General features: G+C 38.3%; 1 protein-coding gene across 2 annotated transcripts in view; it reads left to right on the forward strand.

Moving 5' to 3' along the window:
- GDA (guanine deaminase) overlaps positions 1 to 20774 on the forward strand; it is a 69086-nt gene extending 48312 nt beyond the window's left edge. For both annotated transcript variants that reach the window (XM_075598009.1, XM_075598017.1), the window contains 8 exons: positions 1400 to 1507; positions 3539 to 3646; positions 9699 to 9796; positions 11379 to 11446; positions 13497 to 13745; positions 16822 to 16940; positions 18420 to 18447; positions 20057 to 20774. In XM_075598009.1, coding sequence (XP_075454124.1) covers positions 1400 to 1507; positions 3539 to 3646; positions 9699 to 9796; positions 11379 to 11446; positions 13497 to 13745; positions 16822 to 16940; positions 18420 to 18447; positions 20057 to 20127 — 849 coding nt within the window. In that variant the 3' untranslated portion in view covers positions 20128 to 20774. The remainder of the gene's footprint in view (positions 1 to 1399; positions 1508 to 3538; positions 3647 to 9698; positions 9797 to 11378; positions 11447 to 13496; positions 13746 to 16821; positions 16941 to 18419; positions 18448 to 20056) is intronic.
- The last annotated feature ends 851 nt before the right edge of the window (positions 20775 to 21625 follow it).

Here is a 21625-nt window from a genome sequence, read left to right on the forward strand (position 1 = left end):
TAAATATTTCTTTCCGTTGATATTTTTGTAGGAAGAAAAGGTGCAGGAACATGAAACAAAGAGAAATCATTTTATATCTAAACTAGAATAAACAGTCTAGCTTTAAACAAGGAAATGTGTCTGAAAAGGTACAGAGTCCCTCCCAGTCAGTATTCCAGCACTAGGCCTAATAACTTTAGTCGCAGAGTTTGTTATTGATCTTAAAAAAAAAAAAAGATGCAGGAAGTACAATACTGTGAGTTCGCCAACAAAAGTAACCATTTTTTCCCTTCTTGAATTGTCATTTTATCTCCAAAGAAAAGACTTAAAAATGTACTTTTCATGCATTACTTTCAAAACAAAAAAAAATATAGAGACCTGCTAATTTAGTGCAAAAGAGATTCCGATTCTGTGTCCGAGGCCAGGGATGCACTAGTGTTTGAGAAATAATTTATACACACAAATACACACACGTATGGGTATATCCAATAAAGAATATCACTTGTGAGCACAGAGTTTTTGCTTAGTTTTTCACACGTGGCTTCTCCATTTTGGCTTTATTTTTGTTAAATAAATAATGACACGGTGTAATACAGTATGTCATGTGTTGTTGTTCATCTGAGGTTGTATTTACCTAATTGTAAGACCTGCTAAGGAACAGATGATTGTTATTATGTCCTGATATGTAAAACCATGAAATTCAAAGAGGGTGCACTTTCTTTTTCACACCACTATATATATATATATATATATATATATATATACTGTATATGTGTGTGTGTGTGTGTGTGTGTGTGTGTGTGTGTGTGTGTGTGTGTGTGTGTGTGTGTGTGTGTGTGTGTGTGTGTGTGTCAAATTTATTAATTACATCACATAAGACAAATGACAATTAAAATGCTTATGACCTAATTTGTCTCATTTTGTGTACATTACTCATGTTGCTCAGTCATTCAGTATTATATTTACTCAGTAAGGGTTATTTAGATCTTAGTGTGGTCATTTGATCGTCCGGTGTGAGCAATAGGAGGCTGATTTCATGCCTCCACACTCGTGGGTTCGCAAGCTTACATTTGGTTATCAGGGCATTTAGCCTCTTGTGTATAGCTTATTTATATCCTATGTGAGAGGTTACTTCTACTCATCAGCAGTGAGGCTTTAGCACATTTTTCCTTTTAGGACACCGTGGTCAGTTTTTAATTGTCATTTGTCTTATGTGATGTAATTAATAAATGTGATACTTTTGTATGCCAGAGTGCTTGTTTTGGGATACATTCTTTCTCTTCCTACATTCACACATACGCACTTCTTTAACAAAACATTATTATGTCACAGGGTAACTGAAGTGAATGATTGATTGATTGATTGGCAGATATATAAATGCAATTATGTATTGTACGTAACTCTGTTGAAACTTTTTCAGTATGCCCGGGTGCAGCCTATTATTACTCCTCGCTTCGGATTGTCCTGCAGTGAGAAATTGCTAAGTCAACTGGGCACACTTGCTGACAAGTATGAACTGCGCATTCAGGTATTGTAGATTAAAAGTACAACCAGTTTCTCCAGGCTGATCATAAATGGCATAACAGAACTGTCATTATTTTCGTCCTACAACAGAAGATGATGGCCCATATTTAACTCTTATAGAGGGGCCACCGCACTAGAGTGCCTCTCCTTCACTCACGATCACATGACTGCTTCTCTTCAGCGATCATGTGATCGCTTCATCACTGATGACGGAACGAATGTTAGCTACACCTGCACTTTATAGCTATCGTTCTCCAGTTATTACACTGGTTATATGCTTCTCCTAGCATGCCAAGAGGAGACCTACATGTCATTACACTATTAGGACCAGAGAGATCGTTTGTTTAGTGACTGTCTTGCTAATAAAGGATACACTTTTTGGTGAACAAACAACAAGGTGATAGGATTTTGAAGACCGTTTCATACTTTTTTTGTAAACCAGAGTGTTTTTTGTGGGATGCTTCTTTTGCTTGTTTGAATATTTATATATATATATATTTAGATACATACATGCATACATACATACATACACACAAGACACAAGATACAAGATGTTCAGGACACTCAACATAACATAAAAAGGAGGACAAATAACTTAGTTTGGAATCAGGGTGCTTGCAGTGCACCCGGGATCACTATCCAGCAACAGAATGGATAGAGCAAATATCAAAAAAATCTACAGCACTCTCTGGTAAGGTAAATGCAAAGACAGGGTTTAATGCATCAGACAAGAACAAAGGGGTCAATACAAGAAAAAGGGAGCGACATTCCGGACCTCCCGATCCTTTCTCTAGCTCCTGTATATATACACATACACACACTCATACCATAATGTATATAGCTGCACATATATACATACATACACACCACAATGTAATATATCATGCCAGTGTGCTGATTGATCTCTATCCAATCCACAGCTACTACATCACGGGGTCCCTAGAGTGCCTGACCCTACGGCATAGTGTCTACATCTATAGGGCCAAAGAAAGGGGAAGAAATTAAGTCTGTTCAAGATCCACACTATTTATACCAGTATATGTCTTACTGATGGTAGTTAGATGTTAGTTACCCTTCTAATCACCTAAGCCATGGTGGGAGGTGCACTTTTCTATGGTCAAACCCCATATGTATTCTATGTAGTAAAATCCATAGTTTAGTGTCTGGACACGCTTAAACATTTCGTCAAAGCGAACCCTAGTGGCCAACGGCGTAATTGCATGCGTTTGCACAATATTTTAATAATGAAAATGTTCCAACTAATTTGCGAATAGTTTTAAAAGTTTGTGCGAAAATTCACGGACCGAATTGTGACCAGTTCACCAATCTCTACACATCACAAATGTACAGCACTGAAACAGGTTGCACATCTCCTTTACTTTTTAATCTAAGTCACTGTTGGCAGTTACCGGTCTAGTGGACCAGTTCTGTAAGTTAGCTTGGTAATACCCTGTTCTAAATTTCATAAAGTATTTTGGGTAAAATGTGGTTGCAATATTTTATTTTAATTTCCTTTTTCTAGGGAAAAACCATTGCAGAAAAGTTGTGATTAGATCATGTTTGTCACAAACCTGCCAACGAACTCCAGGTTCACAATGTAATAAAGACTTTGTCCAGACATTCTTACACATTATACTAATGCTGCAGACCAGAGTAAATTGGAATCCAAAACCAGGACTGGATCATTATCACACTGTGAATCTGGAGTTAGTTGGCAGCTATGTAGTAGCATGGACTTCTGGAATAATGAGAAAATTATTATGTTGCACCTTATTATATTTAGCATTATCCCAATTAATTTCCCAAATATAAATGCATAATCTTATAGCAGATATGTTACAAATTACACAGATGTATGCTTTCTCATCTCAAGTTAGTGGAAATTAACCTCATTAAGAATACCCCAAATAAATATCATGGTAGGTGGAAAACTCTGCAATACTGTTTCAAAAATAAGACATTGCTTTGAAATAATGTCTGTTTGTCTGTTTGTGTTCCTTGATTTATGCTGAGATGTTTCCTATTTTCCTTTAAGAGCCACATAAGTGAGTCTGTAGCAGAGATTGAAGAAGTGCTAAAAACCTTTCCTGATTACAATAGCTATACTGAAGTCTACAGTAAAAACAAGCTTCTGACAAAAAAGGTGAGCTAATAATAATATGTTCTTGTATAGCGCTGCTAGTTGTACACAGCGCTTTACAGAGACATTTTGCAGGCACAGGTCCCTGCCCTGTGGAGCTTACAATCTATGTTTTTGGGAGATAAAGTGACTTGCCCAAGGTCACAAGGAGCTGACACCTGGAATTGAACCCAGCTCCCCTGCTTCAAACGCTCAGTGCCAGTCAGTGTATTTACTCACTGAGCCACTCCCTCTCCCTTATAAAATGTGTAATTCAATTTCACTAAAAAGGTCATTTGCTACAATTTAGCCAGTGCAAAATTCAAACAATTGTATTGGTCCTGTATAAATGTTGGTTTGTTGCAGGGTCTGATACCTATTACATGTTGAAGTACTGCACATACAAAGAAGAGACTTGTGGGTTTTGACATTACTGTACTATACTATTAAATGAGTGATGAGCTCCTGACATTTCTACTACATGGATTTCAAATATTTGTCTATGACAATTGTTTATGACACCATCTTATTCTAATTGTTTTTAAAAATGTTGCTTTTGCAAAGGGAAAGTTTTATAAAACCAATACATGACTAGTAAAAGCAACTTTGTTTCAGTGCATCAGAATGAGATAATATATTCAACCTCCTTTATAAGCAGATGCTGACAGGCAACCAGTGACGTGTCAGTTTGCAGTGATTAGCTGTAAACGTTTCGTTAGCAAAACCTCAATTATTTTATTTCAACTTCTTTTTTTAAAATATATATGAAGTAGGGGGTCTCCGGCGCTGCACCGCCTTTATTTGAGCTCCAGGCATCCCATGCTTCCCGACATACTTACCTCCATAGCTGCAGCCGGTGCTCCATGATTCTTAAATCTACTGTGGCATGTGGGCCTACAGGAAGCGGTGATGGATGGTATTGTGTCTTCCTATTGGCTCCTGTGCTACAGGAGATTTAACCACCTATATTGTCTACCCAGCCGGGAATGGTACTGATGGAAAGTATCCCAGCAAGCAGGCGGTCCCTGGAGCTGAAATGAACACCACATTTAAATTATAATATTTTACAATTAATACATATTGATTTCTAGCAATATTTCATGTTTAGTGTTTCTAAAATTAAGACAATGGTTATACAATGTTGGGGCTGTAAATGGCAATTTTGTGAAGCTGTAAATGGCATTATTGCCCCCCCAAAAGTCATCCTGCTGGATTTAATTAAAATGTACATTTGTGGAAAAAAACGATGTACTCGCATGTTTTCAATAAACTGTAATATAGGATTTGACAGGTGATATTTCACAAATCTCTTTTACCTACCCCCGGGAGAGAGAAGAAGAGAACTAATAGGGAAAGATATTTTATTGTATAGCATAGCTGTAAAAATTCTGAACTGTAGCAGTAAACCTACAGTTTCCACTCCAATGACTACCCATATTACTTGTTATGGTGGAAAATGAACAAATGAGCAAATCAAATGTAATATCATCCCGTTATACATGGACCAGGAAAGTCTTTCCATTAAGAGACACTGGGCCCTATTCTAGTATTTATTCAAAAAACAAAATCTACTGCACTACTCACCAAGAAAATTAGTACTGGAACGTGTGTAGGACACGCATCCCAGACCTACAACCAGGACCTACTGAAAGAAAACATGTATGGGAACGATGAGGAAGACCAGCAAAGAGCAGTAAACACGAATGCGAGGGAAGGGAAGCTGTCTGCCAGGGTATTAGGGTCTGTTTGCAATGTTTTGTTTGAAAAGGAAGGTTTTTAATTTCCTTTCTAAATGGAAGTAAAGTTTCCTGATTTCTTAAAGCAGAAGGGAGCTTAGCCCACAGTCTTGGGGCGGTTCTTGAAAAAATTCTCACGCCAGCTTTATTGACCTTAAACCGAGGCTCAACCAATTGAAAGGTGATGGCAGTTTTAAGGACCCGATTGGGGGTGTTAGTGATTATGCAGTTCTGAAGGTAAATTGGTGCTAATCCATTGATAGCATTAAATGTAAGGCTCAAGATCTTAAAATGTACCATTTGCTCCACCGGGAGCCAGTGCAGATCTTGCAATACTGGAGAGAAGTGGTCTCGCCTTGCCTGCTATAAGACAGGCAGTGGCCTTGACAAAGGGCATACGGCCCAAATGCGTAGATGTGTTGTTGCCTGCTGCTGCTCTTAGGGGTCGTGTTTGATCCACTTATGGAATAAAGTCATTTTTATGCACCTGTGAGCCTCCTCCTGCTTTTTTAGGCAGTGCACTGCCTTTTTTCACTTGTCTCCTACTTCCAGTTTTAAACATTACACATATGTCTGGAATTAAAATGTGAAGTCCTTAACTGAGATGCTGGGAATCCATCCTATGAGTCTCCAGGTGATCCCTTCCTCAGAAGACTATGGAATGCAAGTTCTTCGTAGACAAGCCCTGCATCCAACAGCCTTATTTGGTTTCGTGGGTATTTCGTTTGCTGAGTGTGGGCCCAGGCTGGTCCCAGCAGGCCCTGCATCCAGCAGGCCTGGGTAACCGTTCTAACCATTGTCCCTAGTGGTTGGGGAAAGTCTTTCCTAATGCAGATTGCCGACTGCCTTTTAAACCCCCTTGCAATCAGGAGTTCAGTCTGAATTAGGTTTACCTACAGATTGCTTTGCCAGAGGAGTTTAATCTCCTGCATACTGAAATGTATGCATACTGCAAGCTCTCTCCAACATCCAGAGTCTATGATTCTGCCACAATACATACATATACCATACACCTGAGAATACCCCCTGCAAATTCCAAAATAGGTCTATTTGTCACCCATATAAATATCCAGAGCCTGCTGACAAACGGGATAAACTAAGGGCCTCGTGCCTTATACATAAACCCAAAGCCATCATTCTCACAGAAACATGGCTAAGCCCTAAAACCCTCGATGCAAATATCGCCATTCAGGGATACTCAATTTCTATGAAAGAGAGGAGATGGGGTGTCATTTTATATTGCAGAAACCTTACAATTTACGCTGCTAAATTGCCCCCCAAGCCCACCTTCTTTTGAAATCCTAGTTGGCAAAATCTGCCTCCCCTTTTCTAAACCTGTCTTGATTGCTGACATCTACCGCCCCCTAAAGCTCTACTAGAGTCCCTGGCTGATATCACCCAGTTTTTTGGCTCAATTCCCCCTCTCAATGAGAAGAGTGAACTGCTAGTTCTTGGGGATTTCAACTACAATTGGCTCGACCCTAAAAACAACAAAATCCAGATACAACTTAAGTCACTTAACCTAACACAACTAATTTCCCAACCCACACGGACAAACCTGAAATCTCACAACCATTCTTTGCTAGACTGGATTCTCTCCTCTAATGCTAGCAGAATCAAATCTTCTGGCATCCTTCCTGACATTTTTAGTGACTATGCAATTGTGTACTGTGTAAGGAAAATCAAACCACCCCAATCAAGCCCTAAAATTCTCACTAGAACATTTAGAAACTTTGACCCACAACAGTTTCTGGTTGACTTTACCAGCTGCCCTTGGTACAGAATCAACTTAATTCCCGACCCCAAATTTTGCACTCGACTATTTCCAATCCGAGTTCTTAAAACTCTGTGATACCCATGCTCCACTACGCAGAATAAGGGTACGGGGTGCCAACCTTCCATGGGTTACAACTGACCATATAGCACGCTACCATCTTAGGGATGCCTTGTGGAAAAGCTAGAAAGTAACTGGCACTACCAAGGATCTTAATAACTACAGATGCCTGCAGAATATGTGCACAAGGCAAACAAGACACACAAAAGCACACTATTACTCTGACAATCTTCGCTAGAATACATCCAATCCAGCTAACTTCTGTCATCAATAATATATTCCAGCCTTCTTGCCATCAACAACCATGTAATATCACTAAGGAGGATATTACTCTGACAAACCCCACTGACATTGCAAATGCATTCAATGAATACTTTGTGGGGTGTGCTACTAACTTATTAGCGAAACACAACCAGAACTACAAACATGAACCTCATTCTGAGAGTACCCCTATAGCCCCACACTCTCCCAACACTGCCCACAATTTTCAATTTTCAATTTGTCCCAGTATCTGAAGAGGAGATTACACAAGTGCTCCTCAAATTAAATCTAAGCAGCCAATGTGGACCTGACACTGCAATCTAGGTTCCTACGATCTGATGTCCCAGCCATTGCCAAACCGCTTGCTTCCCTAGTCAACTCTATTCTATCTGCAGGCCATATACCTAAGACCTGAAAACCTGCCAGAATTGTCCCAATCTTCAAAAGTGGGGACAAAAACACTGTCTCAAACTACAGGTCAATATCTCTTCTGCCAATACTGTCCAAAGTCATGGGAAAAGGTGTTCACTCCCAATAAAGCGATTACTATACCAAGACAAATTTCCCTAGCAAATTCCAATCTGGCTTTCGCCCCAAACATTCCACAGTAACTACCCTCCTAAAAGTTTGCAATGAGATCCAGTGTGGAATGAAACCGGGACAATTTACTGGTGCAATGTTCCTAGATTTTGTAAAGGCTTTTGATACTGTTCATCATGTTATCTTGCTAAACAAACTCCAGTGCTCTGGAATAGGGAAGTATGCTTTCAACTGGTTTCCTTCCTACCTATCATATAGATCTCAACATGTTTCTAGCTCAGGCTCTAACACCAACCCCTTGGATATCACCTGTGGTGTCCCGCAAGGCTCTGTTCTGGGGCCTCTACTCTTTTCCGTGTTCATCAATGATATTCCTACAGCTTGTAAGTGAGCTTCAATACGCATGTATACAGATGACACAATCCTATATGCACACAGCCTAGCCTCTCCGACCTTAAACACATACTTCAATCTTACTTTTTGAGACTTGAAAACTGGATATCCGAAAACAAACTGTTTTTAAACACTGACGAGCCTGAAACAATGGTGTTTTGGGACCAAGGCCAATTTTTTTAAAGCTTCCAATGAATGAGCTCCAGATCAGAACCATCCTAGCTCCTGTTACTAGTTTTAAATACTTGGGCATATTGTTTGCCTCCCATTTAACATTTGGAGTGCACATTGATACTCTGACATCCAAAACCTTGAAAACGAGAGGTAACTCTCAATGTATTACTTCCTGGTAACAGACGACAGAGAAGCTCAATGCTACATCCAACAAAAATACACAGTAAAATACTTCTATATTCTCTTGAAAAGGGGTCATTTAGTTTAACCCTTTGGACAAAGCATTGTAAGCTCGCAATCCACAACAAGGCAGACCCTGTTTGCAAGTCCTAACAATACCAGATAAAATACTAATATGCCTCTATTAGGATTAAAATTCTCATTTACCTCTATTAGGAGGGAGAAAGACCACATTGGATCTATATCCAGTAGAATGAAAGGACCTACTAACTTGGGATGTGGGGAGGGGCAGGCTTAAAACCTGGGAAGGAGGAGCCACTAACCTCCAACAGCTGAAACATCTGAGAATAGGTTAACAAAACACAAAACCCCAGCAAGCTCTTTTTAGACTTTTGACACTTATATACACATACTGTATATATATATATATATATATTGTGGGGGCTCAGGGGTTCCCAAAAAGAGCTTGCTGGGGTTTTGTGTTTTGTTAACCTATTCTCAGCTGCTTCTGTCATAACAGTAACATTAGGAAAAGGAGTCCTTGCCCTGAAGAGCTTACAGTCTAAGAGGTAAGTGGGTTGAACGTACAGAGACAGTAGGAGGGTGTTTTAGTAAGTGTGTCTGCAAGCGGCCAACGTCAGTGCATATGCAAAATAAAGTCCAAATGGATATACCAGTGAACCTGTGTCACTATTTTATTAGCAAATTGCTGTAATTTGGTGGTTTGATGGCCTAGTTAGGCAACCTCCGTCCCCAAATCACCCCGGCTCATTTTCACAAAATTACCATGACATTTTGGATCTTTGGTCTTTGAGACTATGGCTGTATGGTATGTAAAGGCGATGGGACCTAAGGTCACGTGACTCCAGTTGTGAAATGTCTTCAAATTTGCTAATGAGAATGTAAAAGTAATGGCATGTAAAGGTACGTAAAGGCTTCTCTGCATTTTTACCTGTAGACAGTGATGGCCCATGGCTGCTACCTCACAGATGAAGAGCTCAGTGTGTTTAGGACCAAAGGAGCTGCAATATCCCATTGCCCCAATTCAAACATTTCGTAAGTTAATTGCTTAAATGTAAATAGCAAACAATTTACTTTCATGGTTGATTTAATCTAAAGGTGTGGTGCCACCTACCAGGTTTTGATTTTTTAGATCGTGGGTAGCAGGGGTCTCTGCATCTGAACCGCATTAACCCCTTGGTTCCCAAGATTCTTACCTCTGAAGGTGCCCCCAGTACCATGTTTAAATCTCCAACGGCATGCAGGCCAATAGGAAGCCGTAATGTCATTGGTTCCTTTTAGCCCATGAGGCGCAAGAAATCTAAGAACCAGGAAGTAACTGGCAGCACTTACAGCTACAGAGGTAAGTATCTTGGGAACCAGGTGTATCCTGGAAAGGAAATTAACAGAATTCAAATCCGGGGACTCCTTCATAGTCAATGGTGCCCATGGATAGAATGCTCATTAAAAGTTTGAGGTTGATCATTTAAAAAAAAAATCAGAAATTAGCGTTACACAAAAGCCTTTTTGACCAGGTACACTGCCCATGTTGCCTAACAGAAGAGCCACCTATGCATTTCCCTCCATATGTATGTCCCATGTGGTAGCAACCAGTTAACTTCTAGTTGAGCTGCTCTTGACGTGCACAATCCAATGGTTAAAAATAGATGTGAGCCATACAGTACAACCTATCAATGTGGGGAATGACAGAAGGGACCATTGGAATTCCTCTAATTGTGTCCGGCCACAGAGAAATTGCTAGCGACTACTTTTATTTCCATAAGTCACTTACAGCATAGTTTCTTAATCAGTGCAAAGACTCTCGTGGTCTAAGCTCTGGTGGAGGATATTTCATTCAAATTACTGAGCTATTTATTTTTTAACATGAAAAGCAGTATGACAGAGTGGAAACCGCTATAAACTGTAGTTTTCTGTTCTGCTAAGCACTATTTTTACAGCTATGTTATATGGTGAAATATAATTTTGTAGGTGTTCAAACACAATTTGATATTGGTATTGCCTTCAACAGTATCTTAGTAATAATAGCTACAGACACATTATGTATTTGTTTTATAAGTGGTTTATATGTTTTATTTATTTGGCCAAAGCAGGCTTCTTGAGTTGGCAAACATAAAGACATTACAAAAATAAGGTGGAAAAGTAACACAGAATTCAATCTAAAGACTACTTTAACATAAAAGTTTTGCTCACAGTAAAATGATCAAAAATGTAATGATGATTCCCAAATGTCTCCATCTGATGCTGTGTCATAAATTTTGATTTAACAAACTATTTTTTATCCACTTATAACCCGGGAAGGAAAATTACTAATGCAATTTCTAATGTACACACAGCAGAAAGGTCTGACTTTTAGTATTTATAAACGCTTAAGTGGTACTCAGCGTCCTAATTATGTTAACATTCTAACCACTAATCAAATGACTATAACCCAAAACATTATAACATAGATTTGATATCTATTCATTCTTTCCCTCTCTTTAACCCATGAAAACACACTTGTTTACATTCTACCCTGTACAATGCTAAACATACAGTATCTGACATTTACAAAAACATTACATATTTGTATTGGTTTCTGTGGTTTTATGCCATTTATTCGGTCTTATTTTGTTTTTAGGCTGTGTAGTGGTCATCTTGATGTCCGAAATGTGATAAAACAGAATGTTAAATTGGGGCTTGGAACAGGTGAGCAGAGAAAAAACAGAAGTCTTGTTATTTTTAGAGCGTACACCAACTGGTTTATCCAACAGCATTAAGACTCAATTAAGTAGAGAAAAAAGTCAAGTGTAATAAATATATCACAAGACTTAAAGGCATACTGTATATCATATTGGGGAGTGAACAAACTCTTCTCTTTCCTTAAGCTACTGTACAAATACTCCTCCAATTCTGGCTACCCCTGCCTCACACGGAGCGGTTAAAATTGCCTCCTTTGTCTTTTCTTCTATTTTATTAACCCAAGTTAGTGGGGTCTATTTTTCGCAGGGTCTCACAGGAAAATCCTTAATCATTCATTCAATAAAGGATTTCAACCTGGTAATATTTCCATTCATCGTATCACACACTGTGAACGCACACATAAATGAAATATATAATAGTAGCAGAACTGTCAATGTGAAGTCTGCTGAGCCTTGTGAATAAGCACTGTTTTTTTTACCTAGTAATACAGATATATTGGTTGTTTACAGTAGGTAACATACTTCCATATTTGATTAGTATTAGTGGCCCTTAATCCATTGCATACCCCCTGTATATGATAGTGACAATGTTTAATGGAGAACCAGTGACAGACTAAACAAAAAACAGACAAGCAAATAAAAAGCAGTAAGGAAATAATGACACATGAAGAGTTGTATTTATTTTGTAAAAGGCAAATAACTCAGAGATCATTAGACAATATATAATTAATATATATATATATTTATATATATATATATATATATAAAACATGCGACTAAGGACTTGTGCTATTGAATTTTTAAAGATATATAATGTAAGCTAATAGTGACTTTAGGTTATATTTACAATATACATTATATACTACATTTAATTCTGCAATTCTCTAGTTCAAAGTGCTTATTCTCATACTGTGATAAAAAAAAAGCGTGGGCCTCTGTAACTCTCTTACCTTCTCTAGTGGCATCTCCCGGCATCTCCTCTTACATCGTCCCGTCACCATGGCTCTGCGTCGTCCAATGGTGTCGCATTGCCATGACAACGTGACGTCGCTATGCCATGCGGCATCACATTGACAAGACAACAGGACACCCTGTGGCACCACCTTGCCATGACAAAGGCATGCCAAATAGCGCTGCAACGTCACGGAACGTTGTAATGGCAACATGAGACCATTGGACATCTCAGAACCATGATGACGGGACCATGGAGCGCGAGATGCCGGGAGGAAGAGATGCCGCCCTGCCCCCCACCCAGACATATTACCTCCCTATATTACCCCTGCAGCATCTCCCCTGTGCACATACCTTTTACTCCCCCCCCCCCCAATTTGCCATGGAGGGGGCTGTTTCTTTTATTTCTCCTGGGCCCAAAAATGTCTGATGGGGGTCCTTAATATCCATATGTCAGTTTTAAAAGAGATGTACAATAATGTATCGTAAGTGTAGTTAAAGCAGAAAAACGTGGAATCGTGTATGGTTTCTTAAAATAAATCATTTCTGTAGTATTACATAATACTGTACTTTTTTATTTTATAATTATACGTAAAGCCATTTGTAATGATTTCTAAAGCATCCTTTTGATTTCTATAGCAGGTTTAGCCCACCTCCCAAGCAGTGCAAGATATTTGCAACACTTTCCTGTTTGGGATAATTTGTTGCCAGTGTTCCCAGCAGTTTGAGCTGCAAACTGTAAGAATAGATGATCTTACCTTAGTGATATATGGATACATTGTAGCTGCTGAGTTACACTGACTGAAGCAGCCATTATGTTAGTCACACAAACAGGATATTTTACAGACTTATAAACAGGAGCACCAAACAATTTCCAGCTTAGGTAAGAATGTAGAATTATACATTGCACATGTTTTACATACACTAATAAGAAAGAAAAAAGTCAGGTAATATATCTAAATCAAGTGCCACAATGGCATACATGTTTAATGGGATGTATGTACAAACCCACTGCATACAGTACACAGTTTAGCTATTGCATGCTGCGGGTATATTCAATAGCTGCAATGTAAGCAGACAAATTAACAGCGATATGTTTTCCCTAGATGTTGCAGGAGGTTACACAGTTTCTATGCTTGATGCTGTTCGGAAAGCAATAGAAACATCGAAAATTCTCTTTATTCAACATAAAAAAAGAGAAAAGGAAAACAGGAAAAAAGAGGCAAACCAAAATGAAAATGATGCAGAGAATGAAATAAAATCAGCCGCACAAGACAAAGTAGAAAAAGAACATGATTATAAAGTCTTAAGTTATCACGAAGCCTTCAAACTTGCAACTCTTGGAGGAAGCCAAGGTTATTATATATATATACATTTCTTCAACGTGTTACATTATTTTTTCTTAGTGTCTCTCTCCTTTTATTTTGATAACTGGATGACATATTTGTTGCATTAGAGGAAACATTTAAACATAAATACGTGATCACGACAACTCCGCACTATTCTTCTGTGATTAACACGGGCCTTTTGAATGTTTACCTGGTTTGTTTTCTTTCTCTTTTTAAACAGCAATTGGTAAGAAAACAAGGGGGAACATGGATGTAGCACTGGGCACCCCCTGTCGTTTGCTATATTCATGTGCCACAGCCCAGTGGCACTCTATGTGGCATTACATATAGTCAAGATTAGGTGGGTGTGGGCGTTTGAGCTTGCTGGTTTGTGTGTTAATATATATATATATGTATATTGCATATTACTTATTCTTGTGTAGCTGTAAGGGTAAGTGCTACAGGCATTAAAGGAAATAATGGGATTGAGTTGGTGCACTGGACTGCTTACAATTTCCATGCTGAAGTGGGAGGCAAACAGACTGTTACAATAGGACTATGGGCCATATTTTCTAAAAAGGATTACTCCATAATACACCTTTCATGTTGGAAGACACCTCACAGCCCCATTCAAGTGAATGGTCCATAAAGGGCCACATTTACTAAGTGGTATTACTCCATAAGATACCGTTCACGCTGGAGAACACCTTACAACCCATTCACTTGATTGGGCCTTAAAGGGCCATCTTTACTAAGCCTTCTGGGAGGTGAATTATGGCACAGCGCAGCTTAGTAACTATGGCACAATATGTAATTGCAAGAAAGAAATCTAGTGCCAGCAACTTGGGATGGCCAAAGGTCTAAGAATTATATGGAAATGGGAAATAATTAGAGAGGGTGCTAAAGACAAATAGTATCCCGGTCAATATCAGCCAATATCCAAAAATGCAGTCAAGCACCCCTAAAAGGAACTGAAATTAAGGAGATCAAATCATAGTCAATTTAATGACTGAAAAGAATCATAACAGCACCCAATGCTTCGGTGCATATAAGCACCCTCATCAGGGAATGAAGGTGCACTGCTCATATGCACCTAGACTTTGAATGATGCTATCATTCTTTTCAGTCATAAAATAGTTTTCCAATATGTCATTGCAAATGCTAGAACAGTATAATTGTGTATAGTCACAAAGGCTTTCAGATGTAGAATCTATTATGAATGTACACGAGGGTAAAAAGGTATAAACAGCATGTTCTCCTATCTGGGAGCATGTGGATTATCAGTGTTAGAAAGTGCTATTCAAAGACATACTAAGAAAGTAATGTGGGAGGGGGGTGTTTAAAAAGGGAAGGTGGGTACCTGGGAAACGGTATTAGGAAGGGACTTACAGAAGGAAATTGCAGAGGATACACATAGTATATATGTATATTTGGAGCATTACATGAAATATAGAGAGGGGCAAAAGGACAAGAGAAAATTCTTGAAGAAATTGCAGAATTTAACAAGGAGCCTGCTGAAAGATGTGAGGAGTAGGGAGGCTGTTCAAATTTCAGGAAGGTTGAGAAGACTCTAGCTGCAAAGTTTCGAAAAGATTAGATAGGTTAAGACAGAAATCAGGATGGGAGGTTATATTTAATGAGAAAGGAAAAGGTGACAGCAGTAAGGGTATGCATCTTGTTTTACTAACAAGAAAACATGGCTGTCTGTCTTTGTATATTGAAGCATGGGACATGCCAGGAATTGAACCAATGATTGCAATTCACCAATTGGGATCTGGGAGGAGAGGCCAAGTATATTGATTATTAGGATCGTAGTAGCCAGAACAAGGGTACCGTCTAGCTCAGTGGTGGGCAACCTATTTTTCAATGTAGCCACAGGTGTGGTGAATGAGAAGTGAAAATCGCCACACCATGCTTTTCCTTTACTTGTGTCACTACAAATTTTAGCCCCCATAAAAAATAACAGTTCAAGGTCGGGCCTAGACTCCAACTGAAGGCAGAGGGGAGAATTGGATGGCTGTGTTACGTCAATGACTCATTCAGAAAGCGGAAACCAGCAGACGCCGTCAGAAAAAGCTTATTTTACTGTAGGAGCTGGCAAACTCATTTGCCACACTTTCATGGCAATACGCCACTTGTGGCGATTGGCAACAGGGTTGCACACCTCGGGTCTAGCTGCTGAATATCTCAGCATGCATGGTTACTGTGTCTGATTGCTTATGTTCTGGGTTCTAATCGCTGAGGAGCTGACATGTAGTGAACCTTTTATTACGATCGGGAGAGGTACAGTCCATGTTTCAGCAGATTTTTTTTTTTAAAAAGTAACATTTAGAGCAGAACATTATTCTCTATGATGAAGTCAAAGCTTGGTTTCTAGAATAAAGAAAACCATTAGAGGCGCAGCTTTAACTTTTACAATGTAATATGCTTTTCACATGCTTCATGAAGAAGTTATTGAGGTGAAAGTCTCGCACCTTTTCCCCCTGAAAAAAAAAAGCACAGAGAAAAACAGTTTATTCTGTGTCTGTATAAAATGCATTATTACAATTTTGAAAATACAATGTGTGTTACAAATTGAGTAATCTCTTGGTGCTTGATTTACACAACACTTTATTTGTGGATCATACGTTTCGAGGTTGACATTACTGGCTCGTTAGAATGGATGGAGGCCACTCCCCCCCCCCCCCATTAGGGTACATGCCCTGTTCCTTATGGTCATATATCTTTGACACAAGAATTGTGTGGTGTCACAAAAAGTAGCTGCCAATTAAATAAATTAATCACATGTGCAGTTTTCAGGGAAAAGAACAATAGTTTATTATAGTTAATGCAATATTTGAATACTTGCCTTCATCACTGTTAATAGTAAAAAGATAATTTAGCTCACTCCTCAGTCGTAAGATGATAAATATAAAATATGTACCTTTTTTATACAATTGGTTGGTCCCTTCCTATGCTAAGATAGCCTTCAATCCATTGTTCATAAATCTGATGATAAAAGGGGTAACCATAAAACCTACTTTGATCACCAAAGCTTCTCAGAATAGGGATAATAGTAGAAAACACATACAGTAAGGCTGATTATTTCTGATTCTTTTCACAGCTCTGAATATTGACCATATAACTGGAAACTTTGAAGTTAACAAGGAGTTTGATGCATTGTTAATCAACCCTGAAGCAGAAGATAGTCCTTTTGAAGTATTTTGTAATATCCCGAAGGAGGTACTGTAGTCATTTAATAAACCATCTGGTAATTGAAATTAATGTCAGTGGGATTCATGTAGATCCTAATAAAGTAAATGATTATATGTTACTAAATTGAATGGCGCTATACTAGTTTACACAATAAGCACCATAGATCAGCATGAGACACTGTTATTTTGATCTAAATGTTCTGTTATACTAATAAATATGGTTAACAAAAAGTTATGTTATTTGGACATTTGGATGAGTGGCCAAGACTCAGTATTTATTTACACTGGTCTGGAATAATATGAATACCAAATCTGAAATTTGCAGCTATCTGTTCCCTACTTATATACAATAAAAAATTGTCAGTACTTTGCAAACCTATTATTTTACAACTGATATTCCACCATGCAATGTAACATTATGATAAATTAGTAGGACATATAAAATATACAAAAATGCCACCGACTATTGTGGTTTATTAGATAACCTATCATTGCAATTATAAGATAAACTTCTTGATAAACACAGGCAACAAGAAATAGCTACACTGCAGTTTACATAATAGCCGGGGTTGACCTTCTGTCAGTTGTCTCACACAGAACTGATGTCAATGGTCAAAGAAACAAGAAAAGCATCAGTACTTACTGTGGAATATTAATACCTATGCACATAGATTGCAACAAAAAAAATCTACGATCACAATCATAAACAATTATAACTAGTAGGTCTTGGTTTTTTTTATATCATTTTTTTTTACATATTTGTCTATATTCATTTGAAACTATTTCAAATTCTAACCTCCATATAAGTAATTCATTGTTTTATGATGCATCTGAAAGGAGCAGACCTCCTTAGTAACATATATTGGAAAAGTCCCCATTATTTATAGTTCTTTTTTTTTTTTAAATGTAAAGTACCAGAACCAGGGTGTGTCCCCCCGTCCCCCATCCCCCCTCCCCGCCCCCCGAGGTGCTTTTCACCACACCTGACCTTTAGGGACATCGCGGTTCCTAATATATTTTTCAGTGTGTGACACACAAAACAAACTACAAGTATGGCCGTGGGATTGCCAGTGGAAACTCAAAATGTTATTTCTCAGTGACGTGGAAGATTTTTGTTGGCCGGTGGAACAAGGCTGACCACGGCGGCCATATTGTGTTGGGAAATTAGCTATAGCATATCACACAAGGTACAAGTTGGGAGCATATGTGTACAGGAGTTAAAGAAATAATGCAGCAACCATTACAAAGGGACAGAGAACACAGCTAAATTATAACCAGGTATTGAGTAATCACACTGGATTAGAAATTGCTAAATTGTTTCCTATATCAGCATTTCATGATTTCTCTAATGTACAACCCTACTGAAGAATTTCACTATGAAAGATTGCTGGTCAAGATGAAAATTATTTATTTTTATTTTTAATACTACGTATTACTGAGTAGCAATTTAAGACACTTGATTTTCTTATAACAGTTTGTTTATTAATGTTTATTTAATTTTTTTTAGGATATGGTCCAGAAGTTCCTTTATCTAGGTATGTAATAAATCTAAACCTAAACAGCACTTGCCTTTATTATTTCCAAAAAACAAAAGTGATATCAATTTGGGACAATGCTATTTGACATAAATATATTTCCATTGGAATATTATACCCTTTTGCTAGATAGAAAACTGTTGCTTTATTGCATTGGGTAAGCGGATGGAAGGTGCAAAAGCATTACATTGGTCACCTAACTACATTGTTGCCAAAAGGGTTTGCATTGCATTGCAGGCCAGTCTTGAAGTGAAGGGGTTTATAATAAGAGGTTCATTAGAATTGTCATCAACCTCAGGTTTTAGAGGAACCTGCCTCTGGCCTTATAAGGTGTAAGTATATGTGCTCGCCACTCGGTTTGGTGGTAGCAGTATCAAAAATAATTTATTCTAGTTTAGTGAAATACTTACATCCAATGGAATAAAAATCCCTTCTGACGCTCTGCTACAGCAGAAGCCATCATACTGTTCCTCTACGGAAGACCACTGGTGATTTTGGTGTGAGGTGAACAAGTAAATGATACATGAATAAGTGGGAAATTAATTTTAAAGGTGATACCAGTGAGAGCATTGCAGCTTCACAAGTACTTTTCTATATTACCCTTTACCCTATAAAGTTATAACAAACTGGCCCTCACTCCAACAAAAACATATGTTTACCTTTCCTAAGCTACGGAATGACCCAGAGTATGACCACCATGTATGTATGTATGACTTTATTTATATAGCGCCATTAATGTACATAGCGCTTTACATTAGTAATACATGTGGTAATCAAATAAATAACAGATAATATAAATAACAGATCATGGAAATAAGTGCTTCAGACATAAAAGTAACATTTAGGAAGAGGAGTCCCTGCTCCGAAGAGCTTACAATCTAATTGTTGGTAGGAGGAACATACAGATACAGTAGGAGGGCATTCTGGTAAGTAAGTCTGCAGGGAGCCAAGCTTTATGTATCATGTGTATATTATTAGCCAAGGTGCTACTCATATGCTTCTTTAAGCAAGAGTGTCTTAAGGTGGGTCTTAAAGGTGGGTAATACCTGGTGCCTTAGACACTGAGATATACAGTGTTACAAGGAGCTGGTATTGAGATTTGAACTGGATTTACTCACGTCAAAGGCAATGATATCACCATAGTCTTTTAAATGGGAGCCCTTAATTCAGGAAATTATCATTGGGTTACAATAGTTTAGGGGAAATAAATGATCTGACAAGTTGCTCGCTGCAATGATTGTCCCCATCAAAAGGCTTTATTCGGTGAGGTCCATAGCAACTTAATCATTGAAGTCTAAAGCACCTCACCACATATTGAATAGGACTCAAAGTTATATTTTCCTAATGCAGAGGCTGTCGGTCAATGCAGGTGATCCCCCAAGTCATGGAAGCTGGAATAATAAATACACATTTGTCATGGAGAATTCACTTCACTCGTCACTAACAAATTAATTCTTCCATTCACTTTCCAGTTGGTCCACTCAAATTCCATTACGCAATTGTTTCTCGACTGAGGCAACACTTAGCAAAATGTTTATTATGATAAGTGGAAAAAAACAAGTTTAAGAAAATAAACTAAGGTAATAATGTATTTTCCTTATATTTTTAGGTGATGATCGGAATATCAAAGCAGTTTATGTAGCTGGAAGATGTGTGGTTCCATTCCAAAATCAAGCATAGTTTTCTTCACCAATATGGTTTTAAGTCAGTGCACAGTTTGAGGTTACAGTTAAGATTATGAATTGTGTTAGTAGCAATGGTTGGACTGCTTTTTGCCCCTACTAGAATAACATACTCAATTAATACATGAAGAGATTTTTTAAATCCTATTTTATATATACTTTGTTTCTTAAAAATTTGCAAAATTGGCGAACCTTTGAACAATGAATAATTTCACACAATGTTGCACAAAACACCAACTTCAAAAGAAATTCACTAAAGATTTTGCGAATCAACTTTGAAGACATCTGCACTTCTCTACACTGCAGTACATACAGCCTTTGAGAAGCAAGTCTCCACCATGTGGGCCTTCCATTTTTTTTGCTACTGCCTTAGACATGAGATGAAGTCCCAAGTGTGACAAGGAGCCAACGCTGGGATTTTAACTGGATTCACCCACTTCAAAGGCTGGTAGACACCTAATTCTTTAACTTTTTTATTTAGTAGTGTATTGTACTGAAGATACCACCTTGAAAGACTTTTGAATATCTTTAAAGGGAAAAATTATTAATTTAACGTGCTACTATACTACCCATTGATCAGTCCTGTAAATAACAGATTAGACTGGGGACCTGTATTTAAAAAAAATTAAATATACCTTACCTCAACGTGAGTGGAATCTGTTTTTTATTCAGTACAAAGTAGCAGTGGGGCACTTACTTTGGAATTGACTTAGTACAGCCTATTCAACCAATCCTGTCTTCCTTCTATGAATACAGTATGTGTATGAGTAATTGTTGCACGAGAACGTTTTCAGAGATGGGTAAAATTATGTACTGTACACTCGTGGAATAAAACAATCAAGTATTGAAGATAGCATTCTGTTGAAAACAAAATCAAATGGCATCTCAGTAATGATGGTATACTGTGCATGGAGGCTTGGCTTGCTCCCCAAGTACCTCAAAAATATACCTAACACCTGCCAGGTTACATAAGATTTTCCAGAGTTCCACAAATCTTTGCTGGAGAGCATGTGGCCAGGTTGGAGACATATCTCATATTTGGTGGTTCTGCCCCAAGATCCAGAAATACTGGGAAATGGTGGGGAAAGTAATAGAGGAAATAGTGGGGATCCCCCTTCTGATGAATCCAGTGATTTTTATACAAGCCAAACCGGTTGGAAATAGCAACCGTTCAACCAGTAAATTAATCGCACATATCCTCACAGCTGCTCGCTGTATGATACCCCAATCCCAATCCCCCCTCAAAGAACATGGTGATTAGACGAGTCAATTAAACTCTGACAATCGATAAACTAACTGCCCTGTTGAATCAGAAAATCAAAGCTTTCCACAAGACTTGGGAACCTTGGATTGGCAGGTAGGAACACTGGAGGAAGAGATTTGAGATCTGAGCAGGGAGAACTCTGTAGGAGGATAGATTATCTTGAGCTCGAGAGACGACAATAACATGCTTTAAAGTCTGGTGGAAAAATTCCCCCTTTCCCCCTCCATCCCAT

This window comes from Ascaphus truei, chromosome 1 (genome assembly GCF_040206685.1).
Source record: "Ascaphus truei isolate aAscTru1 chromosome 1, aAscTru1.hap1, whole genome shotgun sequence".
NCBI lineage: Eukaryota > Metazoa > Chordata > Amphibia > Anura > Ascaphidae > Ascaphus > Ascaphus truei.